This window comes from Schistocerca gregaria, chromosome 2 (assembly GCF_023897955.1).
Source record: "Schistocerca gregaria isolate iqSchGreg1 chromosome 2, iqSchGreg1.2, whole genome shotgun sequence".
In the NCBI taxonomy this organism is placed as follows: Eukaryota; Metazoa; Arthropoda; class Insecta; order Orthoptera; family Acrididae; genus Schistocerca; species Schistocerca gregaria.
Window position 1 is genome coordinate 337,159,338 of NC_064921.1, and position 27,752 is coordinate 337,187,089.

The 27,752-nt window shown below is 42.8% G+C and overlaps 1 protein-coding gene across 1 annotated transcript in view; it reads right to left on the reverse strand.

Annotated features, from left to right (window-relative positions):
* Positions 1 to 317: 317 nt before the first annotated feature.
* Positions 318 to 27,752, reverse strand: part of LOC126336990 (serine protease HTR4) — a 432,596-nt gene continuing 405,161 nt past the window's right edge. Inside the window, exons 2-3 of the mRNA XM_050001226.1 lie at positions 18,350 to 18,565; positions 318 to 678 (exon numbers count right to left, since the gene is read on the reverse strand). Of these exons, the coding sequence (XP_049857183.1) occupies positions 641 to 678; positions 18,350 to 18,565 (254 nt within the window). The 3' untranslated portion in view covers positions 318 to 640. The remainder of the gene's footprint in view (positions 679 to 18,349; positions 18,566 to 27,752) is intronic.

Consider the following 27,752-nt stretch of genomic DNA (forward strand, 5'->3'; position numbering starts at 1 on the left):
AACATTTATATGTTATTGGGTTCCTTATCAAGTATGTTTAAAGAGATTTTTAGCACACTATGAGACAACTAGTGTCAAAATAATTTATTTGAGGATATAACACCAATTTCTGCTGCGATCATAATATTTGGGTTTATATTATATCGGTTACGTTACTCATTTGATTACAACGGTATAAAGCTGTGTGTTCTTGCACAATTATATTACTGGCAGGAGAAGTTGCTAAAGCTGTGTCAGTGATACTCAAGATGAGGTCTGTGAATTGCTTCGCCACACAAAACATAATAAACACGTTACAATTAATATAGAAAAATTAGTCGATTTGTAATGCCTTTATTAACAAAAAGTACTTAATCCCAGCAATATTACATGTGAATACAAAAAATAACATTCTCATTAATATTTATTCTGGATTATTAAATATATTTCTCATTAGCTAAATGAAATGTGGCTATTTCCGTTAGTCTCGCAATACAGGATTCGCCGGAAAGCAATTTAATGTCAGACAAGTATTATAAATACTTTATTATTTGTAACAACTTATATACAAAGTTCAAATGCTATGTGTATGGTCACAAATCTAGGTTATACGCTCTCCGTTTTCGAATACCCGGTCATGGTCAGGTATGTTCATTAACTGTTATCTTCCTCCAGGCGTGGCTGTGTCGCCCGGCGATTCTGAAACAGAGATGGTGGCCAGTAGTCAACACGTGCTTATGATTTGCCACAACGAAGGTAGTAATGAGGCGGGCACTTATCACTAACCGTGCAGCTCGGATAAAAATTCACTAAAATTGCAGTAAGTGCGAACTAGATATTGTAACCACAAAATATGCAACTACCGTCCAGTTCGACACAACTACATGATCGAAACTAGCAAAGTTCATATCCTTTTTTTCGTAACTTCACAGAATATTTAAAGACAATCCAACTACCGACCAGTTAGAAACAAATCAAGGAACTAAACTTCCAAAATTCAAATCTTCTTTCCTTAACTTTACGGGATATTTAAGGGCAATTCTGACATGGTAAGCACACAGAGGGAAAAAATTAAGATATTCAAGGCTTATATTTTATTAATGCATGTGCTTAAGATAAGGAGCTACGAAATCGTTATTCCAGGACGGTCACAGAGAAAAATTATTTTGGTGAAAACAAACTGTTGCATAAATCTATCACAGAAATCGTTCTACATACACTCCAACAGAATGATATGGAATTAGGTAGATGTGATATACATGTACAGAGAAAGAAATGATTGCAATTTCAGAAAAAAAATGATTTATTCAGGAGAAAGAGCTTCTCAAATTAAGTAAATAACGCTTTTGTCCACCTCTGGCCCTTACGCAAACAGTTATTCGGTTAGGTATTGACTGATCGAGTTGTTGTTTGTCCTGAGCGATATCTTACCAAATACTGTCCAAACTGGCGCGTCAGATCGTCAAAATCGCGACCTGCTTGGATTGCCCTGCCCACGATGCTCCAAACGTTCTCAAATAGAGAGAAATCCGGTGACTCTGATAGAAACTCTCGCCGAGTGCGGGCATCATCTTGCTGAAGTGCAAGGTGAGGATGGCTTGCCGTCAAGGGCAACAAAAGAGGTATACCTTCGGGATACCGCTGTGCTGTAAGGGGGCCGCGGATGACGACCAAAGAGGTCCTGTTATGAAATGAAATACTAGTCACTACCATCACTCCTGAGGGCGGGTCGTCATCAGGTCGGAATCCCACAGCTGTTCGGGGAGTCCCCAGGCACGTCTTCATTGGTCATTTTTGGCTCAGTCCGACACGGAACTCATCAATGAAGACAATTTTACTCCATTCAATGAGATTCCAGGTTGGAGACGCCCCATACAACGGTGGGTGACCAGCCTGATAGTCGCCCACCACACATACCTAAACCCAGGAGTGACGGTTAGGGGTACCATTTCATTTCAATAGCAGGCTCCCTTTGGTTATCATCCACGGTTCCTTAACAGCATAGCGGAATGTCTAGATATTCCACGCTCAGTAATGCGGCCTATCATGCAAAGACATCCAGGGCTAGCTTATTAGCTAGATTGTACCCGCCCGCACAAGGCGAGATTTTCTATTGGTTTGTCTTCGTGCTTGCCAACAAGGTCGCCAGATCTCTCCCACAGCGGAGGGCATTTGACACATTATGGGCACGGCCCTCCAATCAGGTCGGGATTTTGGCAATCTAACTCACCAAATGGACAGAATTTGCCACGATATCCCTCAGAAAGACATGCAACTCTATCAATAAATTCCGAGACAAATAACTACTTGCTTAACGGCGAAAGGTGGACCAATGCGCCAGCCATTGTGGCCGAGCGGTTTTAGGTGCTTCAGTCCGAAACCACGCGGCTGCTACGGTCGCAGATTCGAATCCTACCTCGGGCATGGATGTGTGTGATGTCCTTAGGTTAGTTACGTTTAAGTAGTTCTAAGTCTAGGGGACTGATGACTTCAGATGTTAAGTCCCATAGTGCTTAGAGCCATTTGGACCATGTTTTTTTTTTTTTTTTTTACTTGCGTTATTGACTTTCTCAAATTGTGAAGCTCTTTTCCTTGAATTAACATGCATTTTTTCAGAATAAAATTCAGTCGTCTGTTGCAAATATATTTTTATTATCCTTTACCTGTTTCGGCAAATTAGTCATCTTCAGAAAACAACAAAACTAGGTATATTACAAACTTTTAGATCTTGGCTATACACTTATATGACATTTAAGAAGTATATTACAGAAACTTACTTATTATTGTATTTGCAACGGACGAGTGAATTTTATTCTAAAAAATTTATACTACAGCAGCTGGAAAATAGAGCTATGAATAAATTAATTTTTCTAAATTTGTAGTCATTTCTTTGTTTGAATATGTACAATAAATCTACCGATTTCCGTTCCATGGGTATAATTCCTTCGTGCTGCGTGCATCAAATGTCTAGTTATAGTTCTTGAAAGCTTATCGATGGAGGACTGTAATAAATCTGCGACTGTTCAAACTCAGTGCATTGAAGTAAGATTGTTACTGAAGATACGTTGTGGGATCAGCGGAACGTCTTCCCGCGTTTCGAAATGAATGAACGTAAGAGCAAAATTGACTGAGGTGCTTCTGGTGAATTAAACGATGTTGAAAACTATATCTTCTGTGTGTTTGAAAACATTTATAATTAGTATCCATTAGCCAGTTCTGACTCGTCCTTCTGAGACACGGCGTTTTACGGCGAAACCATTCAGAAGTCGATAGCAACTCAACGAGTAGGTGGGCGAGGGGAAAATAAACTGTACTAGTGGCCCAGCCAGTCTGATATTTATTCCGAGTTTTTCATTTATATATATATATATATATATATATATATATATATATATATATATATATATATATATAAATTCAGGTGTAAAAGTAGGATGAAGCAAATAGCTTGGTGGAATGACTTAGTCAAGGCAGCCCGTAAAAGGAAAAAGAAGGCGTATCAAAAATGGCTACATACTAGAGCTCAGGTAGACGGAGAAAGTTATGTTGAAGAAAGAAACAAAGCCAAACAGATAATTGCAGCATCGAAGAAGAAATCTTGGGAAGACTTTGGAAACAGGTTGGAGACTATGGGTCAAGCTGCTAGAAAACCATTCTGGAGTGTAATTAGCAGTCTTCGAAAGGGAGGTAAGAAGGAAATGACAAGTATTTTGGACAGGTCAGAAGATCTGCTGGTGAATCCTGTGGATGCCTTGGGCAGATGGAGGACATATTTTGAAGAGTTGCTCAGTAATGTCTCAGATTTCGAGGTAGAATGGGATAGGAATGATGATGGAAATAGGATCACATTTGAGGAAGTGGAGAAAATGGTCAATAGATTGCAGTGCAATAAAGCAAGTGGGGGTCTGAGCACTATGGGACTTAACATCTTAGGTTATCAGTCCCCTAGAACTTAGAGCTACTTAAACCTAACTAATCGAAGGACATCACACAACACCCAGCCATCACGAGGCAGAGAAAATCCCTGACCCCGCCGGGAATCGAACCCGGGAACCCGGGCGTGGGAAGTGAGAACGCTACCGCACGACCACGAGTTGTGGGCGCAATAAAGCAGCTGGGGTGGATGAAATTAAGTCGGAACTCATCAAATACAGTGGAATGTCAGGTCTTAAATGGCTACACAGGATAATTGAAATGGCCTGGGAGTCGGGACAGCTTCCATCAGACTGGACAAAAGCAGCAATCACACCAAACTTTAAACATGGAAACAGAAAAGATTGTAACAACTACAGAGGTATCTCTTTAATCAGCGTTATGGGTAAAATCTTCTCAGGTATTGTTGAAAGGAAAGTGCGAGTATTATTTGAGGACCAATTGGATGAAAATCAGTGTGGGTTTAGGCCTCTTAGAGGTTGTCAGGACCAGATCTTTAGCTTACGGCAAATAATGGAGAAGTGTTATGAGTGGAACAGGGAACTGCATCTATGCTTTATAGATATAGAAAAGGCATATGACCGGGTTCCTAGGAGGAAGTTATTGTCTGTGCTACGAGATTATGGAATAGGAGGCAAACTTTTGCAAGCAATTAAAGGTCTTTACATGGATAGTCAGGAATCAGTTAGAGTTGACGGTAAATTGAGTTCATGGTTAAGAGTAGTTTCAGGGGTAAGACAAGGTTGCAACCTGTCTCCACTGTTGTTCATATTACTTACGGATCATATGTTGAAAACAATAGACTGGCTGCGTGAGATCAAGATATGTGAACACAAAATAAGCAGTCTTGCATATGCGGATGACTTAGTTGTGATGGACGATTCGAGTGAAAGTTTGCAAAGTAATATTTCAGAGCTAGGTCAGAAATGTACGGACTATGGTATGAAGCTTAGCATCTCAAAAACGAAAGTAATGTCAGTGGGAAAGAAATACGGATTGAGTGCCAAATAGGAGGAACAAAGAACAGGTGGACGGTACTTAGGATGCATATTCTCACAGGATGGCAACATAGTGAAAGAACTGGAAGCGAGGTGTAACAAAGCTAATGCAGTGAGCGCTCAGCTACGATCTACTCTCATCTGGGAGAAGGAAATCAGTACCACGACTAAGTTATCTGTGCACCGCTCAATCTTTCGACCAACTTTGTTGTATGGGAGCGAAAGCTGGGTGGATTCAGGTTACCTTATCAACAAGGTTGACGTTACGGATATGAAAGTAGCTAGGATGATTGCAGGTACTAGTAGATGGGAATAATGGCAGGAGGGTGTCCACAATGAGGAAATCAAAGAAAAACTGAGCATGAACTCTATACATGTAGCAGTCAGGATGAAGAGGCTTAGATGGTGGGGTCATGTTACACGCATGGGAGAAGCAAGGTTACCCAAGAGACTCATGGGTTCAGCAGTAGAGGGTAGGAGGAGTAGGGGCAGACCAAGGAGAAGGTACCTGGATTCGGTTAAGAATGATTTTGAAGTAATAGGTTTAACATCAGAAGAGGCACCAATGTTAGCACTGAATGGGGGATCATGGAGGAATTTTATAAGGGGGGTTATGCTCCAGACTGAACGTTGAAAGGCATAATCAGTCTTAAATGATGATGATGATGAGTGTTGAGGTATGACTCATAGACGACTACGAGCCAAGTAAGGTGGTCGTCTAAACGTGAAATCCTGTCGGTATGCTCTCATACCCTCTAGCCGCTCGCTTTATCCTGCAAATAATGATCATGGGAGAAGAATCACGAGTTTTCTGGCACCAGCTCCCAGATAGCTAGGGCGTATTATCTTCAGGAGACAGTCGGAGTATTCCAACATATGCGGAGCGGTCGATATCGTCGAAGCAGTCGTGTGCTGGAGGAAATCTGTACAGAGTGTCTTTTCAAAGATTAGATGCGCTTCTTGGTGGGACATCGCTCCCTGTTGTGGCCGAGAGAGAGGCTTTTATAGGGTGGTAAAAATAAAAGTAAACAGAACGAGTGGATACGACTGGACCTGAATGTATGCATATAACCACATCAACACGAATTTCTAACAGGATAAGAGCAACTGACCATACAGCCGGCTGAATCTTGGAACACATTTACACAATCTTCGCGCCTGATAAAGTTGTTAGCAAAGGTCAGTTACCTGGCCGCTATAGTCACCTGGTCTATCAGTGAGCGATTACTTTGTGTTGGGAGCAGTCAAGCCTAAGGTGTATCGCAGCAACACTAATAGTCTTCAAGAACTGCAGCAGAACATTTCGGATGAGGCTTCAGTAATTCCAGCGGTCCGGCTTCGTTCCGTCTTCAGCAACTTGCTGACCCGGGCCCATAAGTGCCAAGAAATGTATGGTGGTCACTTTCAACATTTGATGTAGTCTGGTTAGTACTGTATTTCCTTTCTTCTGTCGCGGCTTTTTTTTAACTCTCTTCTGAGGGCAACTTTTGTTTTCTCCACCCTGTACCTGAGGCCCCTGTTTCTGGTGCGTTTCCTGCAGGCCAGACCTTGCTGTGTACTGCGAGAAGCGCTTTAAGAAGGAAGTGAGCCAGAGTGCGTTAACATTGCACACGAGACCGACAGCTATGAAATCGTTATTCCCAGAGAGTCATGAAGGGAAACTGTTTTGGTGAACCTTATATTAATCATTGTCGTTTGGGTTCCCAACAACGGTTAGCATTGAACTTCAGTTTATTGCCGTCACCCACTGTGTGTTTGTTTTCACCAGTGTCATTTATTCAGAGTGATAATACGTACTGATATCCCTATGAGTCGCATGATAACTTTTAAATATTGTGTTTCTTTCGTTTTTTATTATTACCTCAAATCTGGTCCTCTTTTAATACAGATACTGTTTGTAGTGCTTAAGCCATGTTGATTTCGGGAGTGCCAAAGCACTCCCCGGCATCTTACCTTTTCCCAATTCTTACTCACAATCACTAACTTAACAACTCGTGATATCCCATGACTGGCTGTCGCCTTGCAAGCCAACCTCGGTGCTCCGAGACGTACTCCGTATAAAGAATTAACGTCCTTTTTATTCAGGAAAACGCATGTCATATGATATAACGCCCCAGTAATTGATGGCCACACTGTGTCTAAATTGACCAGGCTCACCCTGCACCTCTACAAAACAAATGGATCACTGGAGTCTGGAAATGAAGAAGCAATTACGAATTTAAATAAAATAAAATAAAGCTGGGCAGGATGTGTTGCCAGGCTAAAGGATGTTGGATGGACCAAAGAAATAGTTTCATGGACTTCATGAGATAAGAAAAAAGTAAGTTACTGATGCAATGGAAGGTTGGTTGGTTCAAATGTCTCTGAGCACTATGAGACTTAACATCTGAGGTGATCAATCCCCTAGAACTTAGAACTACTTAAACCTAACTAACCTAAGCACATCACTCACATCCATGCCCGAGGCAGGATACGAACCTGCAACCGTAGCAGTAGCGCGGTTCCGAACTGAGCGCCTGGAACCACTAGACCACTGCGGCCGGCAATGGAAGGTTGGCAGATGGTATTAGGAAACAAGCAGGAAGAACTTGGATACGAGTAGAAAAATACCGTAGCGCACATTAAAGTTTGTAAGGGGCCCTCATCCATCAGTGCCTCATATTAACAGCCTGTCTGGTAAATACACACAAAAAATCGTCAGGTAAGAGTGAGAAACCGTGGCCTGGTCAGGTGAGTCTTGATTGCGGTTGTAAGAGCTGATGGCAGGGTTAAAGTGTGGCGCAGACCCCACGAAGCCATAAGCCGAAGTTGTCAACAAGGAAATGTGCAAACTGGTGATCGCTCCTACGTGGCTTCTTAGTGGTGTTGAACTCATTCATTCTCTCTCTCTCTCTCTCTCTCTCTCTCTCTCTCTCTCTCTCGCTCTCTCTCTCTCTCTCTCTCTCTCTCTCACACACACACACACACACACACACACACACACACACGAAGACAGAGAGAGAGAGACAAGTACACGGTTGTAAAACAAATTTTTAAACCGTTTTATAAACTATGAGTCCCGTAAAAAGGTCGATAATAACTCTGCTTAAAAAGTGAAGCTGCGATCGTGAATATGTTCACAGAGTTTATTTATGAAGTCTTCGAGCCACTCACTTATCTGGAAACCTTTTCCATATGCTCGAACTTTAGTTAACAGTCTGCAGTGTAGCATTGTGTCAAACCGTTTCAGAACTCTAGGAGTATGGAATTCGCCTGTTTCTGTTCTTTCTTAGTTCGTAGGACATCATGTGAGTTTCGTACGAGCGATGCTTTCTAAGACAGTGTTGTTTTGCGGACAGGAGGTTTTACGTCTTACGGAACTATGCTATAATCGAACTGTGAATATTTTCAAGTCTTCTGCGATAAACCTATTTTTAGGGTTTGATCTGTTCTTTTACCCTTCTAATATACAGGAGTCACCTGCGCTTTTCTGCAGCCGCTAGGGACTTAGCGATGGGTGAGAGATTTACGATAAATGCACGCTAAATAAAGGGTGAATGCCGTAGAGCACTATTTGAGAAACTGGGTTGGGATTCCGTACGGATCCGGTGACTTGCTTGTTTTCAAAGGTTTCGTTGCTTCTCTGCACCATGGTTGACTATTATTGTCCCCCATACAGGAATCTGTGCGACGGTCAAGTCACAGTGTGTTTGCACAATCCTCCTGCTTGAACTATTTCTTAAATGCGAAGTTGAGACCTTCAGCTTTCGTTTTACTATCGTCTGTTGCAGCAGAAGAAAATCGTACCCGTTGTGCAGAAGTAGTGTCTTTGACTAGTAATCAAACCGTCCTGGGCCCCGGGTTCGAAGGTGCACAACTTAAATTTTGAATAAAAACCATCAACAATTGTGGCTGAAACTTTGGGAATAAGAAGCCACCGTCGTTCTGCCACCGGACTTGCCAAAGACCGGGATTGTTCCTTTGAAAGGGCTCGGCCAACATTCTTCCCCATTCTTCCCTAATGCGATGGGACGCAATAAAGAATTCGACGCAGTAAAGAACTTTTGACTAGGAGTTTTCTATGTTTAGGGTAAGCTGTCATTCATCAACCCAACTAAAAATTTCATGGAAGCATATTGCATCCTCCTAAAGTAACCCAACGACGACACCTCCGTACACCACAACACCACTAGCAAACAGCCAGAGAGTGTTGCTAAACCTGTCACTCACATTATTTATCGATATAGAGAACAAGAACAGTCCTGTCACCTTTCCCTGGGACATTTCTGACGATATTCCCGATCCTCGTGAAGTTCCGCCACCTAGGACAATGTGTACTGGTTCCTATAATACAAGATGTCCCCGAGCCAGTCAAATATCTGGCAACTCAATTAATATGTTCTGTCCCTCGTTGACAGCCTGCAGAGGGACGCCGTGTCAAACGCTTCCCGAAAATCTAGGAATACGGAATCTGCTCGATCAGGGGGTTAAAGGAGTCCTCTGGATTGGCACGATATTTCAGTAACGTAACCACCTCTTCCTCGGTGTGACGTGCTATTTCAATGGGTGTGAACGATTGGGAGAGATATATAAGTAGTCTAGAAAATGACATTCATCGACAACAATCAGAAACCTATAAAGAAATAAAAGCCAAGGAAAACATACATCAAACATCAACACAATCAACGAAAAACGATGGGTGGAACAACATAAGAAGTTGTGGTTTAATCAAACAAGCAAAACAAGCAGAAATATAGCTGTACTAACATTAGCAGAATAAGACGAAGTTTTAAAAACAATGAAAAACAGACAGAAATCTGTACAAGACGGCATTAACATGTAATTATTGCAGCGGAATTCTCCTTAAACTAAGGATTTTTACATTTCCTAAATTCGTGATTTGAGAAAACGAGAATACCAGAAATCTCGGCAACAGCTGTTGTTCACTCAATTTTAAGAAATAAGATCGAAAATACTGCAATAAATACAGTGGAATACGTGTATTAACAGGTGGTTACAAAGTATGTGCAAATTTTAACGCTACAGTTAAGATGAATAGCAGAACAACTTTAATTGCATACTAGAGTGGATTTAGATTCGAACGAACAACCATGGATAACATAATCACTGCGGAGATCATGACAAATAAAAGAATTTAATAATGAGAGAACATAGCTATCATCGCGTATGTCAAGGCGCCTGACATACTAAACAGGACCAAAATTTGAGCAGTATCATAAGTAACTGGAATACTGCGACTCTTGATATGTGTTACAAAAAGCTTATACAATGAATCTAAATTTGTATTATAAATAGGAACAAAATTAGTAAAAATGTCGTTGCAACTGATCACGGAGTTAATCAAGGTTGCAGTCTTTCCTAAATTTTGTTCAATTTATGTATAAATGACTTGATTAAACAGTAAAATGAGGAAACCAAAACAACAGAGGAATGAAGAGGATAACGACCTTTATATCAAAATATTTATTAATGCTGACGTCCAGACTATAATAACCACTTTACAAGAAGAATTACTAGGAAAAATTAAGCCAAATTGGTCAGAACTATCATTTCAGAGAATCTACAGAAAATACAAAACTAATGGCACTCTGAGGAAAAAACAGGTGCTATCAAAACTAGAGATATAAAACAAAATAATTAACAAGTAAGTCATGTTAATGGAGGTACCACATTTCTCCTGATAACGATAAAAATATAAGGAAGAAACAGCAAACTTTAAGGATGTATCTGGAACAATAAAAAGAATATTTAACAAAATGACAGCTGAACAATTCTCGAAGCTGTTCCATATGGTCTTTAGTATAAAACCAGGAAAGGAAAACATTGGGGACTGTTTAATGTCTTCGTTGTACCAAACAACTTACATCAGACTTTAAATACACCACAAATGTCTATGGGCGTTCTGTTGATGATGGAATTTCAAAATTAGGCTTTTCCATTACTTTCGGCTATTCCAACTCTTTGTAACGCATCTTTAAAGCTTCAAAAATCACTTAATCATCTGGAAACATCAATATCAGAACAAAAATCTATATATTCAAGTCGTCAAAATCTAACTGCAATAGTTCTCTCTTACGTTTTCGGATGGTGCGTCATCCTATGAAGTAAATAAAACTAGTGACATTGTTTTCACTCTCGTGTTTATGAATTCTGAAATGATTTCTGCTCGATTTTTCTTGGCACATATTTGGCTTTTATTGTAGACATATTTCAGTGTCCCCGTAAGATGCTTGGAGCTTCGTCTTCTACCGATGACCTTCCAGAGCTTTCTTCTCAGTATTCTATCGACAGCCTGAATACAATCAACAAATATAAGTTCAGCTGTACCACAATCTCATTTGCTTGAATATATGCTTTATAACGAAACTGCAGTCGCTCTAAGAACTGTTACTGAATCGGCTTTACTGTTCAATCATGATTTTTCTCGATGAGTGTTCGGAGGTGAGTGATGAGTGTCGCAGTGTAAAGCTGAAATTCAGTGTGGAAGCTTCGATTTGGCATGACGAAAGTTAATTTTCTGCAGCTACTGAAACATTCCATTCGTTTCTTGTATATTGTAACTAGTGCACCTTTTTCCACTAGATTTGGATCTTCCTACGGCTCCAGTACCGATTGAAGTTTTCCATCTACGTAATTTTCTAGTAGATTAAAACTGTATGGGTGGCCAGTACTGGAACATGGAACATTGCCTACTGCGTGTGTTGGTCTCACTGACTGAGCTATAGTGGCACGTCTTGGGCCAATCTCTCGCGCCTCTTGGTTGTTCTTTTTAAAGGACTGTAGCTGTGTCCGGGAAGCTTAGTCGGTAAAAGTACTGCACGAGAAAGGCAAGGTTCCCCTTTCGAGTCCTGGTTCGGCACGCATTTCTAATTTGTGTGGATGCATACTCATCCGACGTATACTGCTGTTGTGTACCTCTCGGGTCTCCACCCTCGCGTCTTTCGAAGACTGTCATACTCATCACGTTCTTGCGAATTGTCAAATATTTATGAATGTGGCCAGCAACTAATCATTTGCATTTGGCCGCAAATCCTCCGAGGAACCAAGGACCTTAGCGAGGTGGTGTTTCTTGTGTGCGTGAGCGATGCAGACAGCTATATTGCAGGTGCAATCTCAACAGAGAGGTGTCTGTGGAGAGGCCGCAATAAACCGGGTTTCTTGAAGAGGAGCAGCAGCCTTTCCATTAGTTGCAGCGGCAGCGGCTTGGATGACAGTCTGATCTGCCTTGTAGTCTTAGCCAACAAGGTCTCCCTGTGCTGGAACTGCAAACAGCTGAAGGCAAGGGGAAACCATAGCACTTTTCTTTCGTGGGGGCATGCATAAAGGTTCTGAACGCTCAGTTTTATCATAGCCAACACTTGGTTTAAGCTGAAGTGGCCGAGCGTTTCTAGGCGCTACAGTCTGAAGCCACGTGACCGCTACGGCCGCAGGTTCGAATCTTGCCTCGGGCGTGGATGTGTGTGATGTCCTTAGGTTAGTTAGGTTTAAGTAGTTCTAAGTTCTAGGGGACTGATGACCTCAGAAGTTAAGTCCCATAGTGCTCAGAGACATTGGAACCATTTTTGAACTTGGTTTAAGATTCATGCAAGAAGACTGCATTCGTGAAAGAGACCTAGAGACACTGGGAGGTTTCCGACTGATTATACACAACCGGGAAAGAATATAGTACACCTGGAAAGCTGAGGTCGATTTTGTTCGTCGGCGGCGTATGTCATCTGAGGGCGGGGTGGGGTGGGGGTGGGAGGGGGGTGCGGGGATAGTAAATGTATTGATAATGGTTTCAACTTCCTCCGCCTTCAGAAACCGTACTGACGTAACTATCAGTCGGGCCGTGTGTGTGTGGCCTTTAATAGGGAGTGCTCACAGCCAGAGGGCTCAATATGGTGAAAACGTGTGTAGCATGCAAGCAACGTTGCAACGGAGACGTGCCCGTGCTGGGAGAGTTTGAAAGCGATCAAATTGTGGCTTTCTGGGTGGCAGGATGACCCTTTTCCGAGAACTGCACACATTTTGTATGTGCTGCGTCAATTGTGCAGCTATGCTGGTATCCGTTGTCGATTGGGGATGCTCACAGGCGTAGATGAGGATCTGGGCTTCTACATAGCACAGACACCCCCCACCCCCCAGGATCATCGTATTGTAGGGGCAGCAGTGACTGATCGTACAGCTACCACAGATAAAAGGACTTGTGAGCCAAGAAGTGTCAACACAAACTGTTATTAGCAGTGGGACTATGGGCAACACACCACATCTTCAACGTGCACGCACGACTGGTGCCGTCAGAAGATCACTTGGAATCGCGGACGGTGGTCTTCAGAAATGAAATCAGGTTCTGCTGGCACGCAAGTGCTGATCGTTTGCAGGTACGTGAGCCCTTTCTCATAGAGTGCACACTCCAAGGCCTTATCGACTCCGGTGCGAAAAGCTACACATCTCGTTCACCATCGGTGTTTCTGGAGGGGAGAATTACGTGAACAGGTCGAGCAGGAGTGGAATAACGTATCCAAGGATATTATTCGCCATTGATTGTGTGCCAGAGTCAACCCCTGCATTGTGGCCAGTGGAGGCTACACCACATACAATATGCATGTAAGATGCACTACTGGGGGCAATATGGGTCGATGTTGTTATCAGTACCACTATTATTATTATTATTATTATTATTATTATTATTATTATTATTATTATCCCTGTGTGTCCTTTTGTAATACCTTTGTTATGTGTTGTTCTCGGTCATATGTAAGAAATGGCCAAAGGCCTTAATCTGGTCAAGATAAGTAAGCAACAAGTAAGTCAGTAGCTAAGAACAGAAGCATTTGAAATCTGATGTTACAAAGGAATGCTGAAGATTAGGTGAGTAGATCGAATAACTGATGAGAAAGTACTGAATCGAATTGGGGAGAAAAGGAAATTTATGGTAGAAGAAGGGATCAGTTGATACGACACATCCTGAGGTATCAAAAAAACTCTGGAAATTGTAATGGAAGGAAGTGTGGAGGTAAAAACTGTAGAGGGAGACCGAAATTTGAATACAGTGACACCTTCAAATGCATGTCAGTTGTGGTAGCTATACAGAGATGAAGAAAAATTCTACAGTTTAGAATAGCATGCAGAGCTTCATCTGACCAATCGCAACAACAACAACAGGGTAAATGTACAACCCGACCGCGATATTACTGAACTTGGCATTCCGTGGCCGTTAACGGAAACACGCGGTGACGTTACAGTAAACAAGAACAATGGTTCCAGAATGAAATTTTCACTTTGCAGCGGAGTGTGCGCTGCTATGAAACTTCCTGGCGGATTAAAACTGTGTTCCGGACCGAGAATTGAACTCGGGAACTTTGCCTGTCGCAGAGCACTTGCCCGCGAAAGACAAAGGTCCCGAGTTCAAGTCTCGGTCCGGAACACAGTTTTAATGCGCCAGGAAGTTTCATAGCAGCGCACACTCCGCTGCAAAGTGAAAATTTCATTCTGGAAACATCCCCCAGACTGTGGCAAAGCCATGTCTCCGAAATATCCTTTCTTTCAGGACTGGTAGTTCTGCAAGTTTCGCATGAGAGCTTCTGTCAAGTTTGGAAGGTAGTAGACGAGATGCTGGCGGAAGTAAAGCTGAGACGACGGGTCGTGAGTCGTGCTTGAGTTGCTCAGATGGCAGAGCACTTTTGAACGAAAGGCAAAGGCAAAGGTCCCGAGTTCAAGTCTCGGTCCGGCATACAGTTTTAATCTGCGAGGAAGTTTCAAGTACAGTGATGACTAAGGAGAACTCTTCGCATTGTGGGTGATTTCGAGACAGCTGGCATATGCTATCAGGTGTCCAGAGTGTCCTAGTGAAATAACACTTTAGAAAATTATGATAAACCGACGGGAGCGGCCTTTCTCCCAGGTACAATAATATTGTGTTCTATAATGGTGCCATATCAAACGCTCAGAGGAACGCATCACGTGTTTGCTGCTGGGACCGCAGAGAAATAACCAATCAAGACCAAGGACGAGCTTAGTCCGGCGTGGAACCCCGCGTTGTTGGTAACAAGGCGAGAGCGCGCCAACTAGTGTGCAGCATGCAAGGCACACCCAAAATGTCCACGGAAAGCTTTGAGTGTAGCCCTCTTCCCATCCGCCACAGCCACCACTGCACCTCACACTGCACTCGACACTTAGCCAAAAGATGAATATGAAACATCTCGGTATCTTAACTCTGGCATCTGGATGGAAACCCGAGGGCTTTTCGCCAGTTTTAATCTGCCAGTAATTTTCAAAAGAGCATACACTCCCTTGTTCAGAGGTGTTTATTCCTTTTTTTTAGTCATCAGTCTACTGACTGGTTTGATGCGGCCCGCCACGAATTCCTTTCCTGTGATAACCTCTTCATCTCAGAGTAGCACTTGCAACCTACGTCCTCAATTATTTGATGGATGTATTCCAATCTCTGTCTTCCTCTACAGTTTTTGCCCTCTACAGCTCCCTCTAGTACCATGGAAGTCATTCCCTCATGTCTTAGCAGATGTCCTATCATCCTCTCCCTTCTCCTTATCAGTGTTTTCCACATATTCCTTTCCTCTCCGATTCTGCGTAGAATCTCTTCATTCCTTACCCTATCAGTCCACCTAATATTCAACATTCGTCTATAGCACCACATCTCAAATGCTTCGATTCTCTTCTGTTCCGGTTTTCCCACAGTCCATGTTTCATTACCATACAATGCTGTACTCCAGACGTACATCCTCAGAAATTTCTTCCTCAAATTAAGGCCGGTATTTGATATTAGTAGACTTCTCTTGGCCAGAAATGCCTTTTTTGCCATAGTGAGTCTGCTTTTGATGTCCTCCTTGCTAAGTCCATCATCGGTTATTTTACTGCCTAGGTAGCAGAATTCCTTAACTTCATTGACTTTGTGACCATCAATCCTCATGTGAAGTTTATCGCTGCTCTCATTTCTACTACTTCTCATTAACTTTGTCTTTCTCCGACTTACTCTCAGACCATACTGTGTACTCATTAGACTGTTCATTACATTCAGCAGATCATTTAATTCTTCTACACTTTCACTCAGGATAGCAATGTCATAAGCGAATCGTATCATTGATATCCTTTCACCTTGTATTTTAATTCCACTCCTGAACCTTTCTTTTATTTCCATCATTGCTTCCTCGATGTACAGATTGAAGAGTAGGGGCGAAAGGCTACAGCCTTGTCTTACACCCTTCTTAATACGAGCACTTCGTTCTTGATCGTCCACTCTTATTATTCCCTCTTGGTTGTTGTACATATTGTATATGACCCGTCTCTCTCTATAGCTTACCCCTACTTTTTTCAGAATCTCGAATAGCTTGCACCATTTTCTATTGTCGAACGCTTTTACCAGGTGTCTTGATTTTTCTTTAGCCTTGCTTCCATTATTAGCCGTAACGTCAGAATTGCCTCTCTCGTGCCTTTACTTTTCCTAAAGCCAAACTGATCGTCACCTAGCACATTCTCAATTTTCTTTTCCATTCTTCTGTATATTATTCTTGTAAGCAGCTTCGATGCATGAGCTGTTAAGCTGATTGTGCGATAATTCTCGCACTTGTCAGCTCTTGCCGTCTTTGGAATTGTGTGGATGATGCTTTTCCGAAAGTCAGATGGTTTATTCCTACAAATCCAAATAGAGGAGATTTTGTATTGCGTCTTTTGTTATTTTATTCTACACCGTATAATATAATCAGTAAAGGAACGGAGCTTCCTTTTTTTGTCTAAGACTCTACGCAAGTGGTAGGTTCAAAATGAAACTTTTTTGCAGTTTGCCCTTATGAGTGACAAGCTCAAATGGAGCGTGGTATCAGTGGAGGGACCTCGACGCATGTTCGCTCACAAATGCGGTTGCTAGTAGCTGTAGTGCTAGGAATTCATTGTACAGGTACTACTCGCCGTGTTGACATAACAGACCAACCTAAACGTACAAATCGCTGCTGTCGTATAAGCAGGACAATCGTCTCCTCCTCATGCAGCATCCTCTGTAAGCGACAACCTGTTAACGCATCCCGTAGTTGTGTATATGGTAGTTGGCACTTGAATGAGGTACAGTGGCGGAACAAGGACGAGGAGAATTTTTCAGACTATGGCTAGAGCATTTGAAACAAATTATGGAAGGCCTTAATTCTAACAGATACACTATTTCGCCAAGAATATCCGAACACCTACATGTAATGTGGAATTGGATATCACGATAGGCGGAGCCAATAGAATGAAATGATTTCAATGGTCATGCAATATTTTTTGAAAGAATAAACCACCATTTGTATATTAGTGGTGTTCTGTTCTGTATTATGTGCACCTTTTGGCACTGTACTCGATACAGGCCTAAAAGTCGAAATGTATATACTACAGAAGAAAACTACAGTAATACACAGTCAAATGGCGGTTTATTCTTTCAAAAAGAAGTGTTAAAGGAGGCAGAGAGTATTGTATTGCCATCAGAGACGCAGTAAGTCTTTCGATGTTATCTGTGTAAGAAATCAGTTAGGAAAATTTCAACACTTCTGATGCTGCCTGACTGCTAATGATGTGACTGTGAAGTCGAAACGTGAAGGAACAGCCACAGCTAAACGAACACCAGGCCGCTCTCGCGAACTGACGGACAGGAGAACTGATCATTGCCGAGGGTGGATGGAAAAAACTGCAAGAAATCAGCGGTATGATTCACTCGTGGATTTCAAAATGCTACCAGCAATTCAACTGGCTATGCGTAGGGAGTTTGAAGGAACTGGGTACAACCGTCGAGCAGGTCCTCATTAGCCACACATTTCTGTAGTCGATGCAAAGCGACGCTTGAGTCGGTGTGGATGCGAGGCCACTGGACAATAAATGATGTCTGGGTTTGGCGAATATCTGGAGAACTTTACCCGCCATCAAGTGCAAACAGCGAAGCATGGACGAGGTGGTGTTTCACTATGGGGATGTTGTTCGTGATTAGGATGCGGTCCCTTTATTTCACTTTAAAAAATGCCGAAGGATATGAACACGTTTCACACCATTGTCTATTACGTACAGTAGAGAAACACTTCTGATACGATGATTGTATCATAATGGCAGTGCACCCTGTTAGTGTAAAGCAGCAATAACATTCCTGAAATGGACTGTCCCGCCAGAGTCCCGTTCTTAATGGGAATGCCTATGGTTTGAGCTATAAAATCGACTTCGCTCCAAGCACCAGGGTTCAACGTCACTAAATCCTCTGACTTCGTCTCTTGAGGAAGAATGGGCTTCTATTCCTCTACAGGCATACAGGCACCTCATTGCAAGTGACCCCAGCAGAGTTCAAGCTGTCACCAGGGCTCAGGTTGGAACCACATATAAATGTTCACCAACAGGTATCCAGACAGTTTTGGTCAGAATAAAAGGAGAGTTGGGAAGAGTATCACAAGATGGGAAGACATGGAGGACAAGGGCGACAGACTGACCTGTAGTGACGAGGCCCTGCTGTTCCTCGGCCAGCTCGTTGGCCAGCAGGTAGTCGAGGTTGAGCTGGCACTCGCTGTACGAGGAGTAGGCAAAGGGCCGCTCGCCGGGGCAGGCGGCCGCCAGCGCACACTGGCAGCGGCGCTCCACCACGTTGCAGCCGGACACGCGCACCGCCGCGCCGGGGCAGCCCGCCGGCGGGTCCAGGCTCGGCGGGCCTGCAACACGGGACACCGCACTGCTGAAAGTTCTCTTCAGTGGGCAACCTTCATCGCTATTGTTTTGAGAGGTGAAGTTCCACAAGGCTCTGTTTCCGGTCCATTGCTATTTCTTATTCGGGTATGTTCAATGTGTAGATGGGGTAAACAGAAACTTATCGCTTATAACATGTTGCCTCTTGGCAATCATTACCAAAATAGTGCCTAACTTAATGATCTACACCGCGCAACAAAAGTAAAGGATCACTTTTTAGAAATTGTCTCCCATTCCGAGTTTGAACTTCGGCTCAAAGTTGTCTACGACTTTCCTCTGCGTTGGTGCAAAAGCGGGGCGCCCTGTGACGTTCAACGCTGCTGTTACCACTTAGACGTTTCAACCATACTATAATAACATCGTAGGACTCCAACTACACTGAGCGTGATATGACGCCTTTCCATTGTAGTAGAATGGCAGTTTTTGCTCTAGTGTTTGGGGTGGAGTCATTACGGACATTCAAAACCATTTGGCAAATTTTGGAAATGATCCGAAGAAACAAAGGGTCTTTTCTGACTTATCGGTCTCTCGTAGCGTGATCACAAGGGGTCGAGGGCACATTAACATACACGTGAATAAAGTGTGAAAAGGTCCCTCTAAGACCCCCAACAGTTCGGGTATCTCACGCCTCTCCACTGGATACGTACCTGTCAGGAACTTCGACATCGATTAAGCCTTGTGGCTGATAGAACGCCTAAGGATTACGGAACCTATTTGATTCCCCTTAGGTGCGGTTGCCAACCTTCAGGCGCTACAGCAGCCGCGAGATGAAATTGGTGTCGAAGCTTCCGATAGATATATTTGAAATGCTCGACATAGGTGTGCCAGTGGCATAAATGGTTATTGACTAAGTGTGGTGGGGGGTTAGGGGGGGCGAGGGTGCCTCTTAAAAGAACTCTTTTCATTTCTTTTCATTTTTATTTACGTACCTGATAATGATACCCCCTCCCATCTCGCCCCTTCATCCCCCGGCCGTTGCCACCATGATCACGTTGGGGATGAAACAAAAGGCCTGGAAAAGTATTAAAGCCCTTTGTTGCTTTGAATCACGTCCAAATTTCGTCAGATGGCTTTGAACGGTCCATTGGTGATCTACCCCGTAAACCAGAGCAAAAATTGTGGTCTTACTACACTCCAAAGGGGTCGGATCACGTTCAGCGGGATTGCAGGCCCACGATTTCCTTAGTGTAGGAATGAAAAGCTCAGAGGGTGGCAGCAGTGTCCAACATTGTGAAGAACATCGTCCTTGCTCATCACGGTGCAAACTGTCGTTTTCGATTGCGAAATGTGAGACACCCCAAGGGAAGAGTTGGTTTCATTGACGCCCTTTATGTCAACCTCTGAGGCTTTTTCGTGTAGATTATGAGCGGCTGTGTGTCAAATGTTTCCCTCGGCTACTCATAAGATAACTGTATGATTTCAAAGCTTGGTGTCGCTGTTCTGTTCTTCATCACAGAGGCGGCAAAAGAAGGGGCGAAATTTGGGTAAGAGGCGGTGTCATGAGCTTCTCACTATGTGACACGTCCCCGGTGGCATTGGATAGAACTGTGGTGAATTTTGATACTGGTGTTAAATCATTATCCCACTTTAAAGCTCAGATGAACTTCTGAGCTGTGATCTTTTTTTCTGCATTACTCGACACATTGGTGTTTGAAGTGTCGCTGAGCCCAAGGATGACTTCGCAGGCGCCGCACTTTACGCAATTAAAGAGGAATGCTGTAGGCGCCTTTAAGCCAAATTTCCAACTTATGCGTCAGAATGGGAGATAATAATGGGGTTTTGAAAAAGCAGTCTTTCAATTTTGTTGCGTAGTGTAAACGACAAAGCATGCTGGCTCCACAGCCCCACCATAGTATATCCATGTTCAGGAAAAAAAATACAGAACACGAACGGCTAAAGACCTGATCTTCATACACACCTCTGTTCAGTATGTGTTCTGTTGCCTAATAAACATAGGGTCCGCCATGAGCCCCGATAACATGGTCCATGCGTGATGGCATCGACGGGTGTAAGGTGCGAATGGCGTCCCGTGGTACAGCCTTGTATGCTGTATTCGTCTGGGTCCAGAGTTTACCTGTGGTGGTTGGCACTGGGTCACAGCGCTGCACGCATCATTTTACCATATCCGACACATTTTTGATTGGCCAGGGCAAATGCCTAACATCCTGTAACACCAAGAAGACACGTGTTCGTGCAGCAGCGTATGGTCGTGCATTGTATTGCTGAAAAATGGCGTCTGGGGTGTTGTGCAATGAGAATATGGCTACGGGTCGCAGGATGACTTTCACGTAGGTCACACTGGTCAAAGTGCACTGGACACGCACCAACTGTGATTTGTGGTTGTACCCAATAGCACCCCACAGTATAAGGCGTCCATTTGGTGCTGCATGTAGGCATGTAGTCACTGTGATCCCGCTCCCCCTGTCTGTGATGAACCAAAATACGGCCATAATTTTCAAACAACCAGAACCTGGATTCATGTGAAAATACTAACTGATGCCATTCCTGTCCCCAAAGACGTTGTTCTATGCACCGTTGCCGTCTAGCATTTTTCTGTACACCCGTCAAAGGTAATAGAAGGAGCTGACGACGCGCACGTAATCGGTGCCGTAATAAATGGCGACGAACTGTCACACCTCATAGTGTACGATGTGTTACATTATTTTTACGCTACTCCACTGTTGCACCATAGCCGAGGAGTACTCAGATCTGTCATGCAGTGCCATTCGGATAAGGTGTCGATCTTCTCGGGGAGTGGTCTACATGGTGCGACCTGATCCATCTCGTCGTGTCTACGGCCTTCCGTGAACCATTCTGCACACACCCGATGCATTGCCGAAACACTTCGTCCCACGTGAGCAGCAGTTTCCCGGATGGACACATCACATTCTCTCATGCCAATATTACGCCCTCTTTCGAACTCACTGATTTGACGGTACGGTTCGCGCATATGTCTGTGAGGCACCCTGTTCGTCTGCTCAAGTCACACCGATCCCTTACCTTCTGTTTATGGCGACAACTGGAGCCGCAGGCACATTTTACCGGTAGGTAGTGTTTGCGCCGCGATATCCATGTTGACCGTGAACACGCGGGCCTACATGGTTCAATTACTAATCATTTCTGCAGGACATACAATGTACATGCCCTGTGAATATGAACGTCCCATCTGTAGTCGTTCTAAGTATTCTCTGAACGGGTGTGTATTTATTCTTAGTATCAGATGCAAACAATGGAGTTACTTCGCATTTTATTACCACAGTAAAAAAATATTTATGAAGTGAAAATTGCACCAGACTAATCCCAAGTTGCTCTACCCATATGCCAAATAAACCTACAGTTTAATCAAAATTTTGCTTGCAAAAACAACCAAAATGACTTTTCCTATTGACACTGGAACACCGCGTGAACAGTGTTACACATCACAAAGACGAAACTAAAAAGTTGTTCCTGTTACATAATAAAAGGCTTTAAAGTATTTAGTAATATATTAAGGGAAATTTAATCTTACGAGTAAACAATTTCATGCCACATCATTATGATAGTTATTGTGGAAATGACGACTAGAACATCAAGTTAGCTAACAGACTAAATTTGCTCGGTTGCTTTGTTGTCGTGTTATTTACGATCCTTTGTCACTCAGGTTATTACATGAACAGTGCCCAGAAAAAAGATAGTTCTCCAAAGCTTGAACTGTACAATACGATGATAATGTCAGTGTTTATCCAAGGAATTAGAGTTTCTTTTACTACACAGTGCTTCCTAATAATCGTAGAACAGGCCCCAAAAATTATGGTATTCTACAAATTTATATGTAATATGCCATGGAACTGAATAAACAATGCCTTTCGTCATTAAAGACTGTTTCTATCGCGGTAAATGTCTATGGGTGACAACGTGTCCCAAGAATTCCTGAAATTTGCTCTATAGGGTCCACGAGAAAATCACTGCATGAAGTGAACTGCGTACAAGACGAGCAAATGTATGGCCGAGTGTTGTCATAGAATGAATTTGGCTTGTGAGTCGATAGGATTGAGCAGTGATATTTTCACCTATGGGGTTAAGTAGGGTTGTACAAGTTATGTTCAAGTTATAACACTTTCAATTTTTTCCCAGAACTGGAAACAGATAGAAGCCCGGCGTTTATTTAAAATATGCGTGCACTCTTGCAGGAGATGGCAGCACTGTACGACACACAGAACTCTAGCGGCAGTGCGACAGTGGAGACGATTTTTAGGGTTCCGCGCCTCATTGGGTAAAAACGGAACACTTACAGAATCGCTTTGTTTCTGTCTGTCTGGCCGACTGTTAAAAACCCCTTTTCTCAGGAAGGGGTATACGTATCAAGTCAAAATTTATATCACATAGTAAGGTCGATGGCCCCTTGGCGATGTAAAAAAAGGGAAAGTTCTAAGTCAACGCAGTCTAAAGATACGGCCGTTTATGTCACATTTCTTACGTTCGCAAGCTCACTCATCGTAACCTATGGAGTATTCCTGTTAGCCTAAAAACATAAAATTTGGCAAGAAGCAAGGTTCCACATTACAACTGAAGTAGAACATCCTAAAACTGTTAATTTGCGATTATATCACAAGAAAAAATACTTGTTTTGTTATTTATCATCCTAAGTCTGACTTGAAATTAAAACAATCAACAATTCTGCAAATGAGCAATAAAGTCATTCTTTGCCTGATGTTTGACTTTTACCACTACAGCCCAGTCAGCTTGAATGCAGAACTGCTGATTATTATAAAAATGGTAGCCTGCCTCCTGCGTGATTTTATGTCACTTTATATTATTGAAATTAAAAGATTCTTGAAAATCTTGGAACCCCTGGGACTCATGTTTTGCCAGTATCAATGTCGATAACAGGCAAATATGGTCGAGATTTTCGATTCTTAGAGTGAGTGACCTATCCCATATACATTATTGAGCTAAGTGCGTGAATCCTACTGGCCAATTTTTTTCATATTTAAAAAGGCGAAATTTTCATTGAAAGAGCAGCTTGTAATCAGTCTTTTTTCCCATTTGATGATAGCGAGTGAAGCTCATCACCAGTTGAGTGAGATATGTGGTGACAGTGTCATGTATATGTACGGTGTTCGTTCGCGAGTACGACAGTTCAAAGAAGGCATAACGTTTTGCGAAAACAAATCAAATCTGGGCGTGACACCAGTCGATCTAGCTACATGCTCATGAGAGGAGAGAAAATTGTTTTACGAGGTAGCCGAAAGAATGTGGAACACATTGCCTCGAAAGTTGGTATTTCCGTGGGATCTGTGCAACAATCCTGCATGAAGGCCTCAAAATGCGAAAGATGTCCTCCCGGTGGGTGCCAAAAACGCTGATGGACGACCACAAGGCTGCGCGCGTAGCATGTCGCCAAACAATGTTGACGCGTGATGGTGAAATGCATGGGAATTTCTTTTCTTCGATTATTACAATGGACGGCAAATCAATAGCCATTCTGCACAACTGCTGTATTGGTCACTATATAGGAAGCCACCAGCTAATGACCCAATGACTTTGTTCGACGCGGTTAGGTAGAACCCATCACCAGATTGTCATGAACATCTTGATGATCAGATACATAAAGACAGTGTGTACCAAACAAAGTTATTATGGCAGACCCAAGTGACCAGTACCGGAACTCTGCAGTATACTTATTGATGTGAATTCTACCTGCGTGGCTTTATGTCACCATTACAAGACAATGGATGAGATACGGATGCCGTTTTTCAGTCCTAAAACGAACCAGTAGTCAGCTCAATGGAAAGACAGTCCCATATCGCTATTAAAAACACTACGAGTGCTGAGAAAAAGATGGTGGACATGTTCTGGGACAGCGATAACAAAATCTTTACTCACTGCGTTCCAGAGGGCTTTGTGGTGGCAATTGCATACTACCAACGTGTCTGGAAGTGACAACTCGTTCCAACATTGCGAGAAAACCGGCAGGAAGAGGCGGCTGAAAGTGGTAATAGCGCATCGGTTGAACGCGACGCTACAGTTTTTTCGTGACAACAGTCCTGAAATATTTCTCAAACTCCCTACTCATATGTTCCGGCTCCAAGTGACTTTCGTCGTTTGGAGCGATGAAAGACGGTCTTCATGGTTGTACATTCACTGGCCTTGTAGCCATTGCATCAGCGATTTTCCAGTGATGAAATCAGACCGCAAATTATGATTTCGCAGCGGCTATTGAACAATGGCATCGACGTTGTGAAGAACTGTACGAGACTCGTTTGATAAGTATGGTAAAAAAGCTATAAACATTTTTGCTTCGTAAACAACTCAGATTACTTCTCGAAATAGTCTACTTTGACGGATATGCACTTGGTCCATCGATCCTGCAGCTTTTTTATCCAATGGGATAAATAGATTCTGTCAAACTCTGCGAAATGCTGGTTGACTGCGACTACTATTTCTTCATTTGATGGAAATTAGTTCCCAGGAAGCTAACGTTACAAGACAGAGAAAAGGAAGAAGGCACTTGTGGTTAAGTCTGGTGAATAGGGTGGATGAGTAACAGGTTCAGAGCTCAATTCACTTTCGCCATTTTTACCGCTGGTGCGTGATGCTGCATTGCCCCGATGAAACAGCCTACTTCTCGCGTGTCAACCTTGGTCTTTCTTCAGCCAATGAAAGTTTCAAATGATCCAACATTGAAGCTTAGTAGGGTCCTTTTAAGGTTCTGCCTTCCTCCAAGAAATCTGTCAGAACTGTTCCTTAGGAACCCCAAAAAACAGTGGCCATTACCTTACCAGTTGACAAAATTGCCTTTGCTTTCTTCGGTGCACTCGCACCGGCCTTTGTACATCATTTTGACCCCGTTTTGACTCTTGTCTGTAGTGATGGGCCCAGGTTTCATCAACAGTCATAAATCAGCGCGAAAACTCTTGCGGAATGCGACAAAATGTCGCCAGTGTACTGAAATGCTGTGCCTCATGTGCTTTTGGTCGACTGTGAGCAATTGTGGCACCCATCGTGTACACAGCTTCTTCATAGCCAATTCTCCATGAGGGATATTAAACACTCACTCTGTTGAGATGCCGACAGTCTCAACAATCTCACGAATCTTTATTCGGCGGTCTTGCATGATCATATCCTGGATTTTTGCTAATGGTTTCCTTTGTGGTGACCTGAATTGGACGGCGGGGCGCACTTCGACTTCAGTGCTTGTCCGACGACATTTAAATTCATTAACCAAAAAGTAAATTATATACGTTTGTAGGCTTAAATGGGTCGTGTCATTTTGGTTAAAATAATTCTGAGTATTAAGCCATGTCATTATAAACTACTAAAACAATTAAATTGGCGACGTTTCGACCGCCTTGCTGCGGTCCTCTTCAGGGCGCACTTGGTTGAAGTCTCTGCACCATCACTAGAGAGCATTTGCTTTTGGATAAAATAATTTTTTGTCATTGTAAACTACTAAATCAACTAAACTGCCTACGTTTCGACCAATTTTCTTCAGTCCTGTTCAGGATACCCTGAAACGCCCTTACGAGGACCGCAGAAAGTTTGTCGAAACATCATCAATTTAGTTGTTTTAGTAGTTTACAATGATACGACCCAATACCCAAAATTATTTTATCCAAGAGTAAATGTTCTTGAATGCTGGTGCGGCAGTCCAACCCTTCAAATAAATAATAAATAATAACAGCACGAAATTCGGTTTTCTCAATTTTCAATCGCATCGATACATTGACCAAGTCAGACGGCTGCAGCGATGAACTGTACTCTGTGCATTGTTGAAAAATCTTTACACGATCACTGGAATAATCCAGCTCAACGACCTTGAAGGCTCAACACAAGTGTTCCATTTTTTCATTGAAATTTACCAGACTTATGAAACCACCCTCGTACCACTGTATGCAGAATACGTCGAAAAACGATATAAATTTCATTGTTTGTGTGTGGATATTTTGTGAGGGAAAAAATCGGACGTGTTTTAACTTGAATGCACCTCGTACAGCAGCAGAGAATAACACAAATGTAAACAGGCATGAGGATGCTAATTTCCAGTAGTAGACACCGGCGGGTCACCTGTCCGCCGTCGCCTTCTGTTCGCTGGTGAACAGCACAGGCTTGGGGCAGCGTTGTTTTGCAGCTCCCGGCACGTGTTCGACGCGTCGGCCGCTGCTGACGCCAACCCGGGTCCGCAACGTTGCGAGGCCCGGCAGCGCTGCGGGGATTCACTTCATTTAGAGCGCTGTGCGTTTAATATACAGCTCGCTAACTCAATTGCGCTTAAAATTATTTTATTTCCGTTTAGATGCATCGAAAATTTTGCGTGCAATTAAATTAACTTCTGCGCGGTCAGCTATTCACGTGCTGCGCATGTCGACGATTTTCATACCAGGAGTCGTTAGGGGGAATGTAATAATCATCTGTGTGGGAACGCGACTGCAGGCGCATCCATGCGTGCGTGCTTCTTCCACACCATTAGCGCTGAGAGCACCGTTCGTGTTTGTTTCTGCGTAATAAAGTTTTTAAAATATAAAATTAAAATTTTATAGGAGTCAGAGGAGCTGAGCAGCAGAAGGAAACAAATAGCACAGCTCTCCAATTTCTGGTCAACACATTCTTCTCGATTGATGCTTTTTCTGTAATGAACTTCATTATCTTTATACATTCCTGACAGGGTAAGTCTGGAGGCGATCTGCAATGTATGATAACTGAAGAAAACTTCACAAGCCAGGATGGCTAAAAGACCATTTTACTGGATGATCAGTTTCGAAAGGGCTTTGCTGTCATCATCGGATCTGCAAGAGAATGAACAAAAGTTGATAAGGAAAAATTTTATAATCATGATATTATCACTTGATAAACTATCTTGTTACGTAACCTACGGTATTATAACCTAAGTTGTGCTTTTGAATCCTTACAACCTATTATCCGTCAGTGTTAGAAATCACTTCACATAACTAAGCTTTTGAATTTTTACAATATATTATACATCGGTGTTACAGATCGCTTCACATTGCAGAGGCACGTCCCAGTACCATGTAGATCATCACACAACATCACCATGCATTGGCATGTCAAACGTAAAAGTATTATGGTTAAACATAAGTATAACTATATTGCGCCGATTGCAAGTGTTGACTTCACTACCTGCTTGGAAACGACAAAAGTGGTGTAAACACACAT